Source organism: Rattus rattus, chromosome 18, assembly GCF_011064425.1.
Source record: "Rattus rattus isolate New Zealand chromosome 18, Rrattus_CSIRO_v1, whole genome shotgun sequence".
In the NCBI taxonomy this organism is placed as follows: Eukaryota; Metazoa; Chordata; class Mammalia; order Rodentia; family Muridae; genus Rattus; species Rattus rattus.
Genome location: NC_046171.1, coordinates 42523323 through 42538483, shown reverse-complemented (window position 1 = coordinate 42538483; position 15161 = coordinate 42523323). Strand labels below are relative to the sequence as shown.

Here is a 15161-nt window from a genome sequence, read left to right as displayed (position 1 = left end):
ACTTCTAGAGGAAGACTGGCTCTTCAGGTTGAGATGTCGATTCACATCACAAAATCAGCAAACATAAGCAAACTGTTGCATTTCCAATCATGGAAGACATGCTGTTTCATAAGCGTGGTATAAAATCCTCACCAGACAATCTCAAACCAAAGAAGCCAGGTGTTTGACAGTCTGCCTACTCCTTCCGAGGGAAAAGAGCCCTAGAGAGGACTTCCTTGAGCCTGGCTACTTCAGTAAATAGGAAATGCAAAAACCACAACTCCTTGTGTTCCGTTTCTGCTCACTGTCTTCCCCTCACCTGACTCAAGCTGACTCACTCCCTCACATTTGCATGTCTAGCGGCTACAGCCAACCCTGGAGCTTCCCAGTAGGACCTGATCTGAAGGCAAACCCGCACGCTCGTGCCTGCAGAGGAAGGGAAGGTCTCACTCACTCAGGGAGCAAGGTTCAATGAAAACAACTATTAAGTGTTACATCTTAAATTTAGAACAACAACAAAAAATTCATATTTTTGGTAATTTTCAAATTTTATTTCCAACTACTGTAGTAACAAAATACCAGTGATAATTCTGCAGGAAGAGTAGCAACCTTTTAAATAAACAAGGTCGTAAGTTAGTATTGCAACAGTACTTTGGCCTATGGAGTTTGATAGGATTATTGCGATCAGTCTTATAGTATTGTAGACTTGTGTGTCCTCTATGTCTAGTAATAAAAATATTCCTCTGACCTCAGTGACTAACCACACACACACATTTCTACCCTATGTTGAGCACTGCCCTTTTAGGTTGTACTAAATGAGAGAAAAAGAGTTTTTGCTCCTGGGTTTTCCAAGAGTATACAGAGATAGCAGTCACTTCCACAGTGAGGTACAATATTAAACTTTGAGTTGAAAAATAAAACAGTATCCTATTTATGCCCTTTCTCTAGGAGTAAAAAGACACACACGATTACAAACATAAAATGAGTCAAAGTTCTATTTTATTGACAGGAGTCCAAATGAGTATAAACCTGCCTCCTTTGTATGCTGTTTACTGCCTTTAAAAGGCTGCTGACAGAGTCAGGTAGATTAAGAGCTACGAATGTATTCAGCTTTTATAGTGAACCTTTTCCAAAAGGTTGATGACACAAAGCAAACATCAGAGAACTTGTGGTCCCACAATCACCTCTGGCCCTGAAGCCTATCGGATGACCTAGATCCTGCACTGACAGAACCGGAGGCTGTCAGAGGCTGTCTGAAAGCCACCCAAAGCCACGTCTATAATGTCTGCTAACTCTGGGCAATTAAGAACGGAAAATTCTAAAATATAGCCCTCTGTATTATGTGGAATGTGAGAGAATGCTAAGTGATGGCCAAGATAGATGAAAATTAAGGTTTCAGCTCACATGAACTGTTACAATCTTAGCACTTGTAAAGTATTGATAAATGAACATGAGCGTCTAACAGATTAGAAACTTGAGCAGACATTACTTAAAACATATTTGTGATGTTTATCATATTTAATGTTTACTAAAACTAAAGCTCAACAAGGAGAGAGAGAGTCCTCGTGCACCTTGACTTACTGCGAGCATGATCCACCAGGTAACGCACAGCCCACACTTCCGACAGTTGTAACATCAAAGATTTATTATCATTTGTAGTGAGATCAACGCACCACCCCACACCTGAAGAAAGGCTTTAAAAACCCCTTTCAGATTGTACCATGGCACCGATGGCCTATTTTTTGCATCCGTCTCCAGTAAAGACACCAACACTTCCCTCCCCACCAGTTCTCCGCTGCTTCTGCTTGATCGTCACTTACAAAGCAGCAGATGTTTGCAGGACGTGCAAACGCTGTGGTCCACTCACACGGCTTAGTCACCACCCTCCTCTTCCTCCTCCTCTTCCTCAAAGCTGTCTTCAAATCCTTCACTGTCTTCCTGGTCTTCGTCACCTTCTATTGCTGTGTCCCACTGTGGGTGGTTCTCTGGCACGGGCTTGGCCTCGTGAACTTCCAACTGCAAACAATCACACGTGTGTGTCAGAGGTGTGGAGAGGAGTGGTGTCAAATCTAGTAAAGCTTTTCTTTGACCCTGTCAGTCACAGGAAGTGGAGTTTGTGGCTGCAACCCTAATTCAGCACATTCATTACAAAGCCTCTTAGTTCTGCAAATGAAAATGCTACATCCACTTAGACGTGTAAGTCCACCTCTGCTCCAGCTCGGCACTGGCCCCATAGAAGCTGAGCCATTTAACACAGTATGGCTACGGCACAACTAACCACCGCCATGCCCATGCGGCGACACTGAGTGAGGGCTCTCTTATCAGAAGTCTGTGGCTGAAGAAGAAAATTTCAAGTACACCTTCCAAAGATTTCTGTGAAGGAAAATCCTATGGCCAATACAAGAAATACGGAGCTGTCAGAGGGACAAACAGACTGACCCTTACTGGATCCTTAGCTGTGAACAGCGTCACAGTGGCTTAGCTCAATCTCACTGATATAAGAGGACAACTTGTATGAAGGGAAATGAACACTCAAAGAGTGTGTGTCGAACCACGCACAAAGTTCATGTTTTAAGGTGGTTAATAAACAAGAAACAAAACAAAACAAAACAAAAACCTTCATTTCAGAAATCAACAAACACTCCAATAAAGTCTATGGGAAGATGTGAGTCCTGCCCCACCTGACACCCACCAGCCTTTTAAAGCCCTGAGATGCACCACGTTACAGCTCATTAAAACGACCACCAAAGCAATTTAGTCCAAGCTTTGGCTCCTTAAATCTAAGCATTACTGAAAGCGTGGGAGATGACCGTTCTCCTTCCGTCACTGCTCATGTCTCCATAGCCTCCTCCTCAGCCACGTGTTCAAGCCCGCGGCCCGCACCTCAGTGTGTGTGCTCCCTTGTCTGTCAGTCTCACCTTCAGTGGTTTAGTCTGGTCCAGGCCCATGTAGGAGTCCGACCGCAGAAACACTGTGTACTGGTGATTCCCAGGCCTGCCGGGTGCAGGGAACTTCAGCTCTACCTATGAAGAGCAAAGTCAACACTTAAACCCTGGATTGCATACAAGAATCAAGAGAATGCCTTTAGAGCTCCTTCCTCAGAGGACTGAGCAGATGATTTACACAAACTCTCATCATAACAGACAACATGTGAGCTCTAACTCATCTATTATAGACTCGAAACAAAAAGGAAATCAAATTAAGTACAACTACTGGGGTTCATTTCTATGCACACAACTTAAGAATGCATATTAAAATAATCAAGTTCTATGCTGCCACCTTAAAACTAAAAAGAAATGAAATAAAGAATGAAAGTATGAATAAATGAAATGCTGAATTAATAGACTGGGCTAGAAAAAAAGTAATTTTTGCCAAATTCTCTTATTTCCAGAATAAATAATCTATGCCTTAAAAATCCAAAAAGAGGGGTTGGGGATTTAGCTCAGTGGTAGAGCACTTGCCTAGCAAGCACAAGGCCCTGGGTTCGGTCCCCAGCTCCGAAAAAAAAAAGAAAAGAAAAAAAAAATCCAAAAAGAACCCTCCAAGACTCAGGAAGGAAGGGACAAGAAAGAATGCAGGAGGTGGAGTGGGGACCTGCTGCAGAAAGAAGTCTGGAGGACGTGACAGGGCCACTGAACTCTCAACTCCCTACAGCAGTGGGGAGCTTGTGGGTGAGCCTGGAGGAAAACAAGACCCACAACTCCACTCCAGGGACTGTTGTCGGCAGGCAACAGCTGCTGGGGGATGATGGCGCCCACTTTCCAGTAAATAGCTTTTCACCCACCCTCATGCAAGCATCCTAATGAAACTCAGTAGGGACGCACACACACACACACACACACACACACACACACACACACACACACACACACACACACACACACACACAGCTGTTCGGAAAAGGGGCTTCAAAGGGCAAGGGAAGAAATCAGAGGAACGAACAGATTAAAAAAAATTTAAATTCACTATATTCATATATGAAACAATATAAGAACAAATTTTAAAAGAATTAAAGATTATTACTCCACTATATATCAATAAATGGTTTATTAGTTTTAATAAGGCCTTTAACTACCCTAATACCTATCCACAGCAGAAAAATAAAGTATAAATTACAGAAAACAAGCCCAAAAAAGTATTAAATTTCTTATCAAGTCTCTCTTCTTCCTGACTTGCTATTTGGAACAAGTCACTTCCATGTCTTAACCTTGCCATGAAAGTAAGAGTAAAGAACTAATTGTCAAACATGGATGAACCTTATGAGATTAATTCTCCCTTCCTTAAAGTAAAAAAAAAAATCTATTTTCATTCTAAATTAGGTGTGTGTGTGTGTGTGTGTGTGTGTGTGTGTGTGTGTGTGTGTGTGTGTGTACACATAATGCAGGTGTCTGGAGAGGCCATCATGTGCCCTAGAACTAGTACAGGCTGGCCCCAACAAAAACAAAGAAAATATAATAAGCCCAATTATTAAACTTTTAACAAAACATCATCAAGGTTAAGATACTAAAACACGTATTGTTGGCTAGTCACCTCTTCTGTGTCCTTCAGTGTGCACACATGATACGGCATAGATATTAATGTTTGTTCTTTCTTATCTGCAATGTAAAGCCACCACCACTCTTGTTTTTCCTGCAAAGAAAAAAAGAGTGAGTTATCAAAAAGGACTGGAAAAACAATTTTAATTTGATTTTATTTGGAGATGTTACCCTTATTACATCCTTAGCACTGATATAGTGCCTGGAACAATTGGACAAAATGTACATAACCACTGCAAGATACATTCATTACTCCCCCAAGTGACTTTATAAATATCTGTTGGAGTTTCAACAACTCCATAAAGACTACTAATACGGGGTTGGGGATTTAGCTCAGTGGTAGAGCGCTTGCCTAGCAAGCGCAAGGCCCTGGGTTCGGTCCCCAGCTCCGAAAGAAAAGAAAAGAAAAAAAAAAAGACTACTAATATATCTCAATCTTAAAAATCCGCAATTTACTTTAAAATACAAAGGTGTTCTAAAAAAGGAAAACAAACTATTACCATCATAATGTGTACGTGAAAGGGACTTGGGCAGTATGATACATTAAACATTTTGTCTGTCATCTGTCTGTCCTTCTGTCTATCTGTCCTTCCTTCCTTCCTTGAGCCAGGGTTTCTCTGTGTAGTCCTGGCTGTCCTGGAACTCCCAGTAGACCAGGCTGGCCTCAAACCCAGAGATCCGCCTGCCGCTGCCTTCTTAGTGCTGGGATTAAAGCCTGGAACACCAACTGCCTGGCAGTGTCTTAAAGGAGAGCACCTGAGATTCTAAGAGCTTCTCTCTCTCCCCCTCTCTCTTTAATTGCACATTACTGTTTTAGAAAGCTCAGCATTTCTAGCTGAACTTCAGAAAGATCAGAACAACAAAAAACTCATTAGGAAGCTGCCGTAGAATGCACAATGAGCTGGGAATTAGAAATGATCGAACAAAAGGCAGGCAATGATTGTATTAATAAGCAGGAGCCTCCGTGTGCCAGCAGCCATCACTTGCTGCATCTCCAAGAGTCAACCATGCTGGCAGCTGCTTAGATCGGTTTGAAGGACCGAGTGAGGAGGATACCTGCTTAAGTGGTTTAAAGAAAATGCTGGAAGCTAAAAATAAACTCCAGGATGTGCTAAATATACACTAGTCAAAACAGCACTATCTGAAACTCTCAATTTTCCAACACTTAAAAAAAAGAAAAAAGGAAAATTCCATTGAAATCATTTCTTTGAAAATATTTAAACCCCTATCAATACCTTTTCCAGTTATTTCCATTTATTTTACCCTTAAAAGGTTGCTTAGTAACATTTTTGCTTGGCTATCTTTTCATTTTTAAATGTTTGTGGGTTTTGTGTGTATATTTGTGTGTGTTTACATGTGTGACACATGTGTGTGGGTCAGGACATGTGGACTCAGTCCTCTCCGTCCGTCATACTGAATCTCAGGTTGGTGGGAGCTTCCCGTATTTCCTGACCATCTGCACTGGTCCTGTCTTTTCCGTTATTTGTGTATCCTTTTAACAACGCTACTTCAACTCAACAAAGAGCTCTTCTGTTAAGTGCAATAGGCTACAAAGCACTGAGCATGCGTAAGGCTGATAAGTAAATCACACATGTGCAGTGAGGAAAGCAGCAGTGACTGCCTGTGTGTGTGTGTGTGTGTGTGTGTGTGTGTGTGTAAGAGACACAGAGAGGGTGTGTGCATGTGTGTGTGTTGTGTATGTGGTGTGTGTGAGAGAGAGAGTGTGAGAGAAAGAGAGAGGGTGGTGTGTGTGTGTGTGTGTGTGAGAGAGAGAGAGTGTATGAGAGAGAGAGTGCAAGAGTGTGTGTGTGTGTGTAAGAGAGAGTGTGTGTGTGTGTGAGACAGAGAAAGAGTGAGTGTGTGTGTGTGTGTGTGTGTGTGTGTGTGTGTGTGTGTGTGTGTGTGTGTGTGTGTGTGTGTGTATCTTTTATTTGCCAGGATTGTTGTCTTGGAGGCTACTGCCTCTGATAACCTAGACCTACTCCTGGAAGCTTCTAGACCTGGAGTGTTTCCAGCCTCTGAGACTTGCTGCTAGTTCTCCCCATCAGAGAATTAGTTTCTGATCTCCTGCTGGCTGAACAGCTCGGCTGCTCTGGTTCAAAACTCCTCTCCAAGCTGACTGATTCAATCTGGCTTCTCCCCCACTGCCTTGAGTTGTTTTTTCATTCACTTTACATCTTGATCACAGAAGCCCCTCCCTCCCCTCTTCCAAGCCCCTCCCTCCCTTCTTGGCCCTGACTGACTTGCCCTGCTGGGCCTCACTGACTCCAGCAATCTGTTCAAGTCTTCTGGCTCCTCATCCCCTGGCTCGTTCTCTCTCTGCACCGTCTCTGCACACCTGTCCCAGGCAGTTTATTCTCTGCACTGCTTTCTCTTAAGTCACCTCTTCTCGTGAAAGCTGGGATAAACTATTCTGTCAAATCTTTCTGGTTTCTTCTATAACTTCCCCTTCGGTGTCTGAGAGCAGAGATAGGTACTAAGGGCATGCGGTATTCCAGACAGAGGGACTAAAGGTGTGTGCTAAGTGGTGACCCACACTACAGCTAGACACAGGTTTTCACAGTAAATAACACAATCTCTCCAGTCTACAGTGTGATCACACATCCTGCAACACGTGTGTTTGTTTCCTATACAAACAGAGTCCACACAAACCCACCATTCTCACAGGCAGTACTAATGGAGACGTTGGCAGCTGTTCGGACCGCAGTTGCAGCATGAAGAGCATGAGTGAGGTTGTGCTCAAGTAAACCTTGTTTACACTATAGCTTACCTACAAAACCATCCTTTAATCCCAATAGGGAGGCAGAGGCAGGCAAATCTGGCGCTGTGGTGCATCCCCGGGTAGCATGTGGGGAGAGCTCTCTGCCCCTTCCAGTGCTGCCTGCAGGGCCCTCCCTGGTGCTTCCTGCTGGTCTGCCCCTGGCGGCCCACTGGCTTGGTTGGGGTGGCCGGCTGCAAGCTGGCAACTCAGCCGAACACAGGCAGGGGCAGGAAGTGTCCTCGGCCTCTAGAAAGCTCTGAGACTAGGACCTCCTGGGCCCTAACCGAGGTCTCCCTGAACAGGAGGTGAGTTCCCAGAGGGCAGGACTCCAAGCGAGGACAGACTGGGCAGGAGAGACCCCAAGTGGGCAGATGTCTCCCCTCCCTGGAGTACAGAACAGACTCCTGGTCACTCATTTTGTTCAGTGAGTGGCTACCCTTCCTGCCAGGAGAAGGAAGTGTTCACTCTGAACAGATGTGGTCTCTGAGTTGGAAGGTCTCTGCTGACACCATCCTGCCGCACTCAGACGACGGAGAGCCAACAACCATCCCTCCCACGCGCCTTGACTTACAGCACCCAGTGCGGTCAGCTAAGCAGAGCGAGAGTAAACAAGACGCCATGCCATGTTAGGGTGGCAGGCAACCTCTGAACCCTCTGGGCTTCAGACTAAATTCTTGCAGGCTCTGCCCAAAGATGAAAAGACTGGCCTTGCAAGCCCGAGTCTGCCATCCTGCCCTGTGTGCACTGGGCTGCTCGGTCATCAAGGACCAACCGCATCACTACTGGCCTTTTTCACTGGAGAATTTAGAACTCCCCCTTCCCAGACAACCCTCAAAGAGACAGCCCTCTTCCTCCACCACCCACCTGAGATCATTACTAAGAGCCCCTGCAGGTCGTCTGCAGCACAGGCAGAGGCCAGCAGAGGAACTCACTGAGCAACCATGTGTGCTCATGTCCATGGGGCTACTTATAGGGAAAGAGGCCTTCTGCTGGCAGAGGAAAAACTATCAAAATTCAAGAGGACTTCCTCTTCCTACTAAGGGCTCTGTGGGGGCCAAAAAGCCAGCTATGAGACACCAGAGAAGGAAAAATCCAGTTTTAGACGGCAACAATAGGGCAAATTAAGCAGCCGTACATACTGCCCTAGACATCAGACCTCTCTTGCTCCTGACTTCCCTGGCCACCCTAAGTATTCAAAAGATGACATAACCAGGCTTAGGAATTTGCCTATGTCTCAATATAATAAAAGATAATTTTTAAAAACCCAACAGACTACAAATCCACTGTGCCAGAAGAAAAGGTACCACACGTGCTTCAGAAGATCCACGGTTCCTCCCACACGGGCATCTGGAGAATGGGGGATTTGATGTCAGGGTCAGAGATGCCAAGTCAAAGACAGCTGAGACTGTCAAGAACTGTAAAGCCTGCCAGTTCAGAGCGGTGACTAATGAGATGAGACCTGGTAAGAGGTTCAGAGACACAAAGCCCAGTCTACCAAGAGACAGACTTCATAGAGGTAAAGTCAGAAAAATTTAGATATCAATATTTACTGATGTTTATAGATATCTTTTCCAAGTTGGACTGGGGCTTCCCCCACTAAACATGACACTACATTCAGAGTGACAAAGAAGCTCTTAGAGGACAAACTGCCAAGGTATGGGCTTCCTCAGATGATAGGGTCAGACAATGGAACAGTTTTTGTGCCCCGGGGAAGTCAGAGACTAGCCAGTATTCTGGAGACTGATTAAAAACATGTATATATAGATCACAGAGTTCAGGACAGGGAGAGAAAATAAATAAAACCCTATGAGACCGTAACTAAACTGACCTAAGAGACTAGTGATGGGGACTCGCCCCTTGTAAAATCCTGCTCGGATGCCACATGTGGGTACCACACCCCCAACTGCTCTTCACACACAGGCAGAGGCCATCCCTAAGTTTGATGAGTGCCCACTGCTAGACGATCTCAAAGGTGTCCAATGGACTCATAAACACGTTTCGCCTAAACTTCATGGTGTCCATGAAACAGGTTCCCCTCCAGCCAGCGGTCATTAGAGCCTTGTTAAGAGGTCTCTCTATTGGTTCTTTGAAAAAATCAACAAGATAGATAAACCCTTAGCCAGACTACCCAGAGGACAGAGAGTGTGTCCAAATTAACAAAATCAGAAATGAAAAGGGAGATGTAACAATAGAACCAGAGGAAATTCAAAAAATCATCAGATCCTACTACAAAAGCCTATATTCAATAAAACTTGAAAATCTGGAAGAAATGGACAATTTCCTAGACAGATACCAGGTACCGAAGTTAAATCAGGAACAAATAAACCATTTAAACAACCCCATAACTCCTAAGGAAATAGAAGCAGTCATTAAAAGTCTTCCAACCAAAAAGAGTCCAGGTTCAGATGGGTTCAGTGCAGAATTCTATCAGACCTTCGTAGAAGACCTCATACCAATACTATCCAAACTATTCCAAGAAATTGAAACAGATGGAGTGCTACCAAATTTCTTCTATGAAGCCACAATTACTCTTATACCTAAACCACACAAAGACCCAACAAAGAAAGAGAACTTCAGACCAATTTCCCTGATGAATATCAACACAAAGATACTCAATAAAATTCTTGCAAACCGAATCCAAGAGCATATCAAAACAATCATCCACCATGTTCAAGTAGGCTTCATTCCAGGGATGCAGGGATGGTTTAATATACGGAAAACCATCAACGTAATCCACTATATAAACATAGTGAAAGTTAAAAACCACATGATCATTTCTTTAAATGCTGAGAAAGCATTTGACAAAATTCAACACCTATTCTTGATAAAAGTCCTGGAAAGAACGGGAATTCAAGGCCCGTACTTAAACATAGTAAAAGCCACATACAGCAAACCAGTAGCTAATATTAAACTAAATGGAGAGAAACTTGAAGCAATCCCACTAAAATCAGGGACTAGACAAGGCTGCCCACTCTCTCCCTACTTATTCAATATAGTTCTTGAAGTTCTAGCCAGAGCAATCAGACAACAAAAGGAGATCAAGGGGATACAGATTGAAAAAGAAGTCAAAATATCACTATTTGCAGATGATATGATTGTATATTTAAGTGATCCCAAAAGTTCCACCAGAGAACTACTAAACCTGATAAACACCTTCAGTAAAGTGGCTAGGTATAAAATTAACTCAAATAAATCAATAGCCTTCCTCTACACAAAAGAGAAAAAAGCTGAGAAAGAAATTAGGGAAATGACACCCTTCATAATATAATAATAATATAGTCCCAAATAATATAAAATACCTCAGTGTGACTTTAATCAAGAAAGTGAAAGATCTGTATGATAAGAACTTCAAGGGGTTGGGGATTTAGCTTGTGGTAGAGTGCTTGCCTAGCAAGTCCAAGGCCCTGGGTTCAGTCCCCAGCTCCGAAAAAAAGAAAAGAAAAGAAAAAAAAGAACGAACGTCAAGCCTCTGAAGATAGAAATTGAAGAAGACCTCACAGAAGATGGAAAGATCTCCCATGCTCATGGATTGGCAGGATTAATTATAGTAAAAATGGCCATTTTACCAAAAGCGATCTACAGATTCAGTGCAATCCTCATCAAAATCCCAACCCAATTCTTCATAGAGTTAGACAGAACAATTTGCAAATTCATCTGGAATAACAAAAACCCCAGGATAGCTACAACTATCCTCAACAATAAAAAGACTTCTGGGGGAATCACTAGCCCTGAACTCAAGCAGTATTAAAGAGCAATAGTGATAAAAAAACTGCATGGTATTGGTACAAAGACAGACAGATAGACCAGTGGAATAGAATTGAAGACCCAGAAATGAACCCACACACCTATGGTCATTTGATTTTTGACAAAGGAGCCAAAACCATCCAATGGAAAAAAGATAGCATTTTCAGCAAATGGTGCTGGTTCAACTGGAGGTCAGCATGTACAAAAATACAGATCGATCCATTCTTATCGCCCTGTACAAAGCTTAAGTCCAAGTGGATCAAGGACCTCCACATCAAACCAGATACACTCAAACCTCTTCAATAGAAGAAAAAGTGGGGAAGCATCTCGAACACATAGGCACTGGAGAAAATTTCCTGAACAAAACACCAATGGCTTATGCTCCAAGATCAAGAATCGACAAATGGGTTCTCATAAAACTGCAAAGCTTCTTTTTGAACTCAAGAAGTTAGACCGCAGGGAGACAAACAACCCTATTAAAAAATGGGGTTCAGAGCTAAACAAAGAATTCACAGCTGAGGAATGCCGAATGGCTGAGAAACACCTAAAGAAATGTTCAACATCTTTAGTCATAAGGGAAATGCAAATCAAAACAACCCTGAGATTCCACCTCACACCAGTCAGAATGGCTAAGATCAAAAACTCAGGGGACAGCAGATGCTGGCGAGGATGCGGAGAAAGAGGAACACTCCTCCATTGTTGGTGGGATTGCAGACTGGTACAACCATTCTGGAAATCAGTCTGGAGGTTCCTCAGAAAATTGGACATTGAACTACCTGACGACCCAGCTATACCTCTCTTGGGCATATACCCAAAAGATGCCCCAACATATAACAAAGACACATGCTCCTCTATGTTCATAGCAGCCTTATTTATAATAGCCAGAAGCTGGAAAGAACCCAGATGCCCTTCAACAGAGGAATGGATACAGAAAATGTGGTACATCTACACAATGGAATATTACTCAGCTATCAAAAACAATGACTTTATGAAATTCATAGGCAAATGGATGGAACTGGAAAAAATATCCTGAGTGAGGTAACCCAATCACAGAAAAACAGACATGGTATGCACTCATTGATAATTGGCTATTAGCCCAAATGCTCAAATTATCCTAGATGCAGAACACATGAAACTCAAGAAGGATGACCAAAATGCGAATGCTTCACTCCTTCTTTAAAAGGGGAACAAGAATACCCTTGGGAGGGAATAGGGAGGCAAGGTTTAGAACAGAGGCACAAGGAACACCCATTCAGAGCCTGCCCCACATGTGGCCCATATATATACAGCCACCAAACTAGATAAGATGGATGAAGCAAAGAAGTGCAAGCTGACAGGAACCGGATGTAGATCTCTCCTGAGAGACACAGCCAGAATACAGCAAATACATAGGCGAATGCCAGTAGCAAACCAATGAACTGAGAATGGGACCCCCGTTGAAGTAATCAGAGAAAGGACTGAAAGAGCTTGAAGGGGCTTGAGATCCCATATGAACAACAATGCCAACCAACCAGAGCTTCCAGGACTAAGCCACTACCCAAAGACTATACATGGACTGACCCTGGGCTCCAACTGCATAGGTAGCAATGAATAGCATAGTAAAGCACCAGTGGAAGGGGAAGCCCTTGGTCCTGCAAGACTGAACCCCAGTGAACGTGATTGTTGGGGGGGGGCAGTAATGGGGGAGGATGGGGAGGGAACACCCATATAGAAGAGGAGGGGAGGGTTAAGGGGATGTTGGCTAGGAAACCAGGAAAGAGAATAACAATCCAAATGTAAATAAGAAATACCCAAGTTAATAAAATGGAGGAAAAAAATAAAAAAAAAAAGTCTCTCTATGATGTCATCTTGACCACACCCATCGCCACGGAGGTTGTTGAGATTGCAGCATAGATCTACCACACAACCATTTGCAGTTGAAGATGACCCTGACCAATAGGAAGAAACTCAGCCTCAGGACTGCCTCCCCCCATCCCGTTTCCCACTGTTGGGGCCTCTGTTCAAGCTACAGGGATGACACCATGAGAACTGGACAATGATAAACCTGACCCCCTCTAAAGTATGATGGTCAATCCTTTCAGGTCACCAATACATCCAGACCTGAGTTAACCGAGTCATAACGACAGCCCTCTTACTAGCTGTCTTCACAAAATTAGATGTAGCTGATACTGGCACTGAGATAACCCTGATGTCACAAAATAAACATTATGATAGACTGAGATGATAATAAAACGTCACTACCAGTCCCTCCATAACAAAGCGTATACATATGCTTCAGGAAGTCCCATGATTGAGCCTTCTAGTTAGCAGAGAAAGGGGGGAGTGAGAGGCTAAAGCTATTCCTTCCCCCAATAGCCCGAGATCTTGACCTACAGCTAAACCCAGGCACCAGAAAGGAACCCATGGCTTGTCCTTAGCCAGAGTCACTCCCTAGCAGCTTCCTAGCAACAGTGAGTCAAAGATCAGTCTGATGGTTTCAGATGTTCTGTCAGCCCGTTCGTGACTGTATACAGTCTCGCTTCAGGGCACCCACCTGTGGGCTTACGTCAGACACTTCCCCTGACACTTGCCAGGCTGGGTCTCCCCTCCTTTACTTCTATTTCCTATAAAACCTTGCCCGATGAGTTTGGGGCGGCTTCACCAAACAGTCCTGTTGGCCTGTAGTGAGTAAGCCCAAACCCAAACTTGAGTTTGTAGTAAAGAGACCCTAATGGGATTACATCGGAGTCAGCTCCTTGGTGGTCTTTGGGGGTCACAAACCCTTCCCAGTACAACAGTACCAAGTAGCTAGGTAAAGAACCCTCAGAAAGAAGAATGTCTTTCATTCTACTAAAAACTCCATGTGGGTGAAAGACTCAGAACAGCCAAGTAACCAAAATAAAGTGAATACATTCATCTTATAATGCCTCCTCTCAATGAAACAGCCATTAAGCACAACACGTAGTAACAGGACCAAAGGTGACAGAAGCATAGGGAACCATACAGACCTAAAAATTAATCCCCTGTAAGCAACGTACTCACAGAGAGTAATTCATGTTACAATATACCCTTTGTTATGAGGGTGACCTATCAAAATAAACTAGTTATTACACCTTGGAGCAATAAGCACCCACCCCACAAAGCAATGCAAGCCTAGTGATGAATCTATGGAAAGAAGACGAGCTAGGCTGAGCAAAACTCACCTCGGGAAAGTAAAGACTATACACAGGGTGTGTTATCTTCGACTTGGTCTCCAGAAGAGCTCTCTCCTTTCTCTGTATACTTTGCTGGAGCTCTTGCCACTCCTAGGAGAAGAAAACATTAACACCTGACAGCTGGTACCTCACAGAGATCACTTAGATGAGTCTTAGCCTTTACTCTGACGATGCCAACAAAGGACTTTAAGTTCATTTCCACAAATCTCACCCTTATCATCAGCAACTAATAGAAGCTTCCCCTTTCCTGACTGTCTAGTGTCGGGTTTGCGTAGGTCTAAGTATGATGTGGAAGCCATGAAGAGCCTTCTGGGGACTGTCCTGCCGCCAACTGCCTCCCCTTACTCCTTTCTCCACAGACACTCCCTCCCGTCACTGGACTGTCCTTAAAAGACCAAACTGGTGTCTCTCAGACACAAGACCTACTCTGCTTTGTAATTTCAACAAATTTAAGAAAACGGGTTTCGAATTCTTGGCTGAAACAATTTTCCTTTAGAATCCCTGAAATTTTTCCTTTAGAATACCTCAAAACAAATACATTCTTAAAGTAGGAAGATTCCAAAATGGACGAGTTAAGGCAAGTAAACAATCAAACAAACGAACCTCCAGCTCAGTGATCATCAGAAACCGGATTCCAATGATTTCAACTACAAATCTGGAGCGTGGGGTGTGCTCTGGGCTCTGCTCTCAGTATCAGGGGTCAGGAGGGACAGGGACAGGGACAGGGACAGGGACAGGGACAGGACAGGGACAGGACAGCAGGTCTTACTGCTTCGTCGTCTTTGCTTTGCTTCTCATCCTGCTCTCTGTCGGAGTCTCTGTCACTGCCATCGTCCTTCTCGCTCTGCGAGTCTCTATTGGTCTCCTCCTCTTCAGAGTCACTGCCTTTGTCAGAAATGTCCTCCTCTTCCTCCTTCATTGCAGCTTCCTGCAAGGCAGAGCAAAAAC

The 15161-nt window shown here is 43.8% G+C and overlaps 1 protein-coding gene across 2 annotated transcripts in view; it reads right to left on the bottom strand.

Moving 5' to 3' along the window:
• Positions 1 to 506: 506 nt before the first annotated feature.
• The window catches only part of Sec63 (SEC63 homolog, protein translocation regulator), a 68393-nt gene continuing 53738 nt past the window's right edge, over positions 507 to 15161 (bottom strand). For both annotated transcript variants that reach the window (XM_032888245.1, XM_032888246.1), the window contains exons 17-21: positions 14983 to 15141; positions 14202 to 14303; positions 4510 to 4608; positions 2898 to 3002; positions 507 to 1995 (exon numbers count right to left, since the gene is read on the bottom strand). In XM_032888245.1, coding sequence (XP_032744136.1) covers positions 1852 to 1995; positions 2898 to 3002; positions 4510 to 4608; positions 14202 to 14303; positions 14983 to 15141 — 609 coding nt within the window. In that variant the 3' untranslated portion in view covers positions 507 to 1851. The remainder of the gene's footprint in view (positions 1996 to 2897; positions 3003 to 4509; positions 4609 to 14201; positions 14304 to 14982; positions 15142 to 15161) is intronic.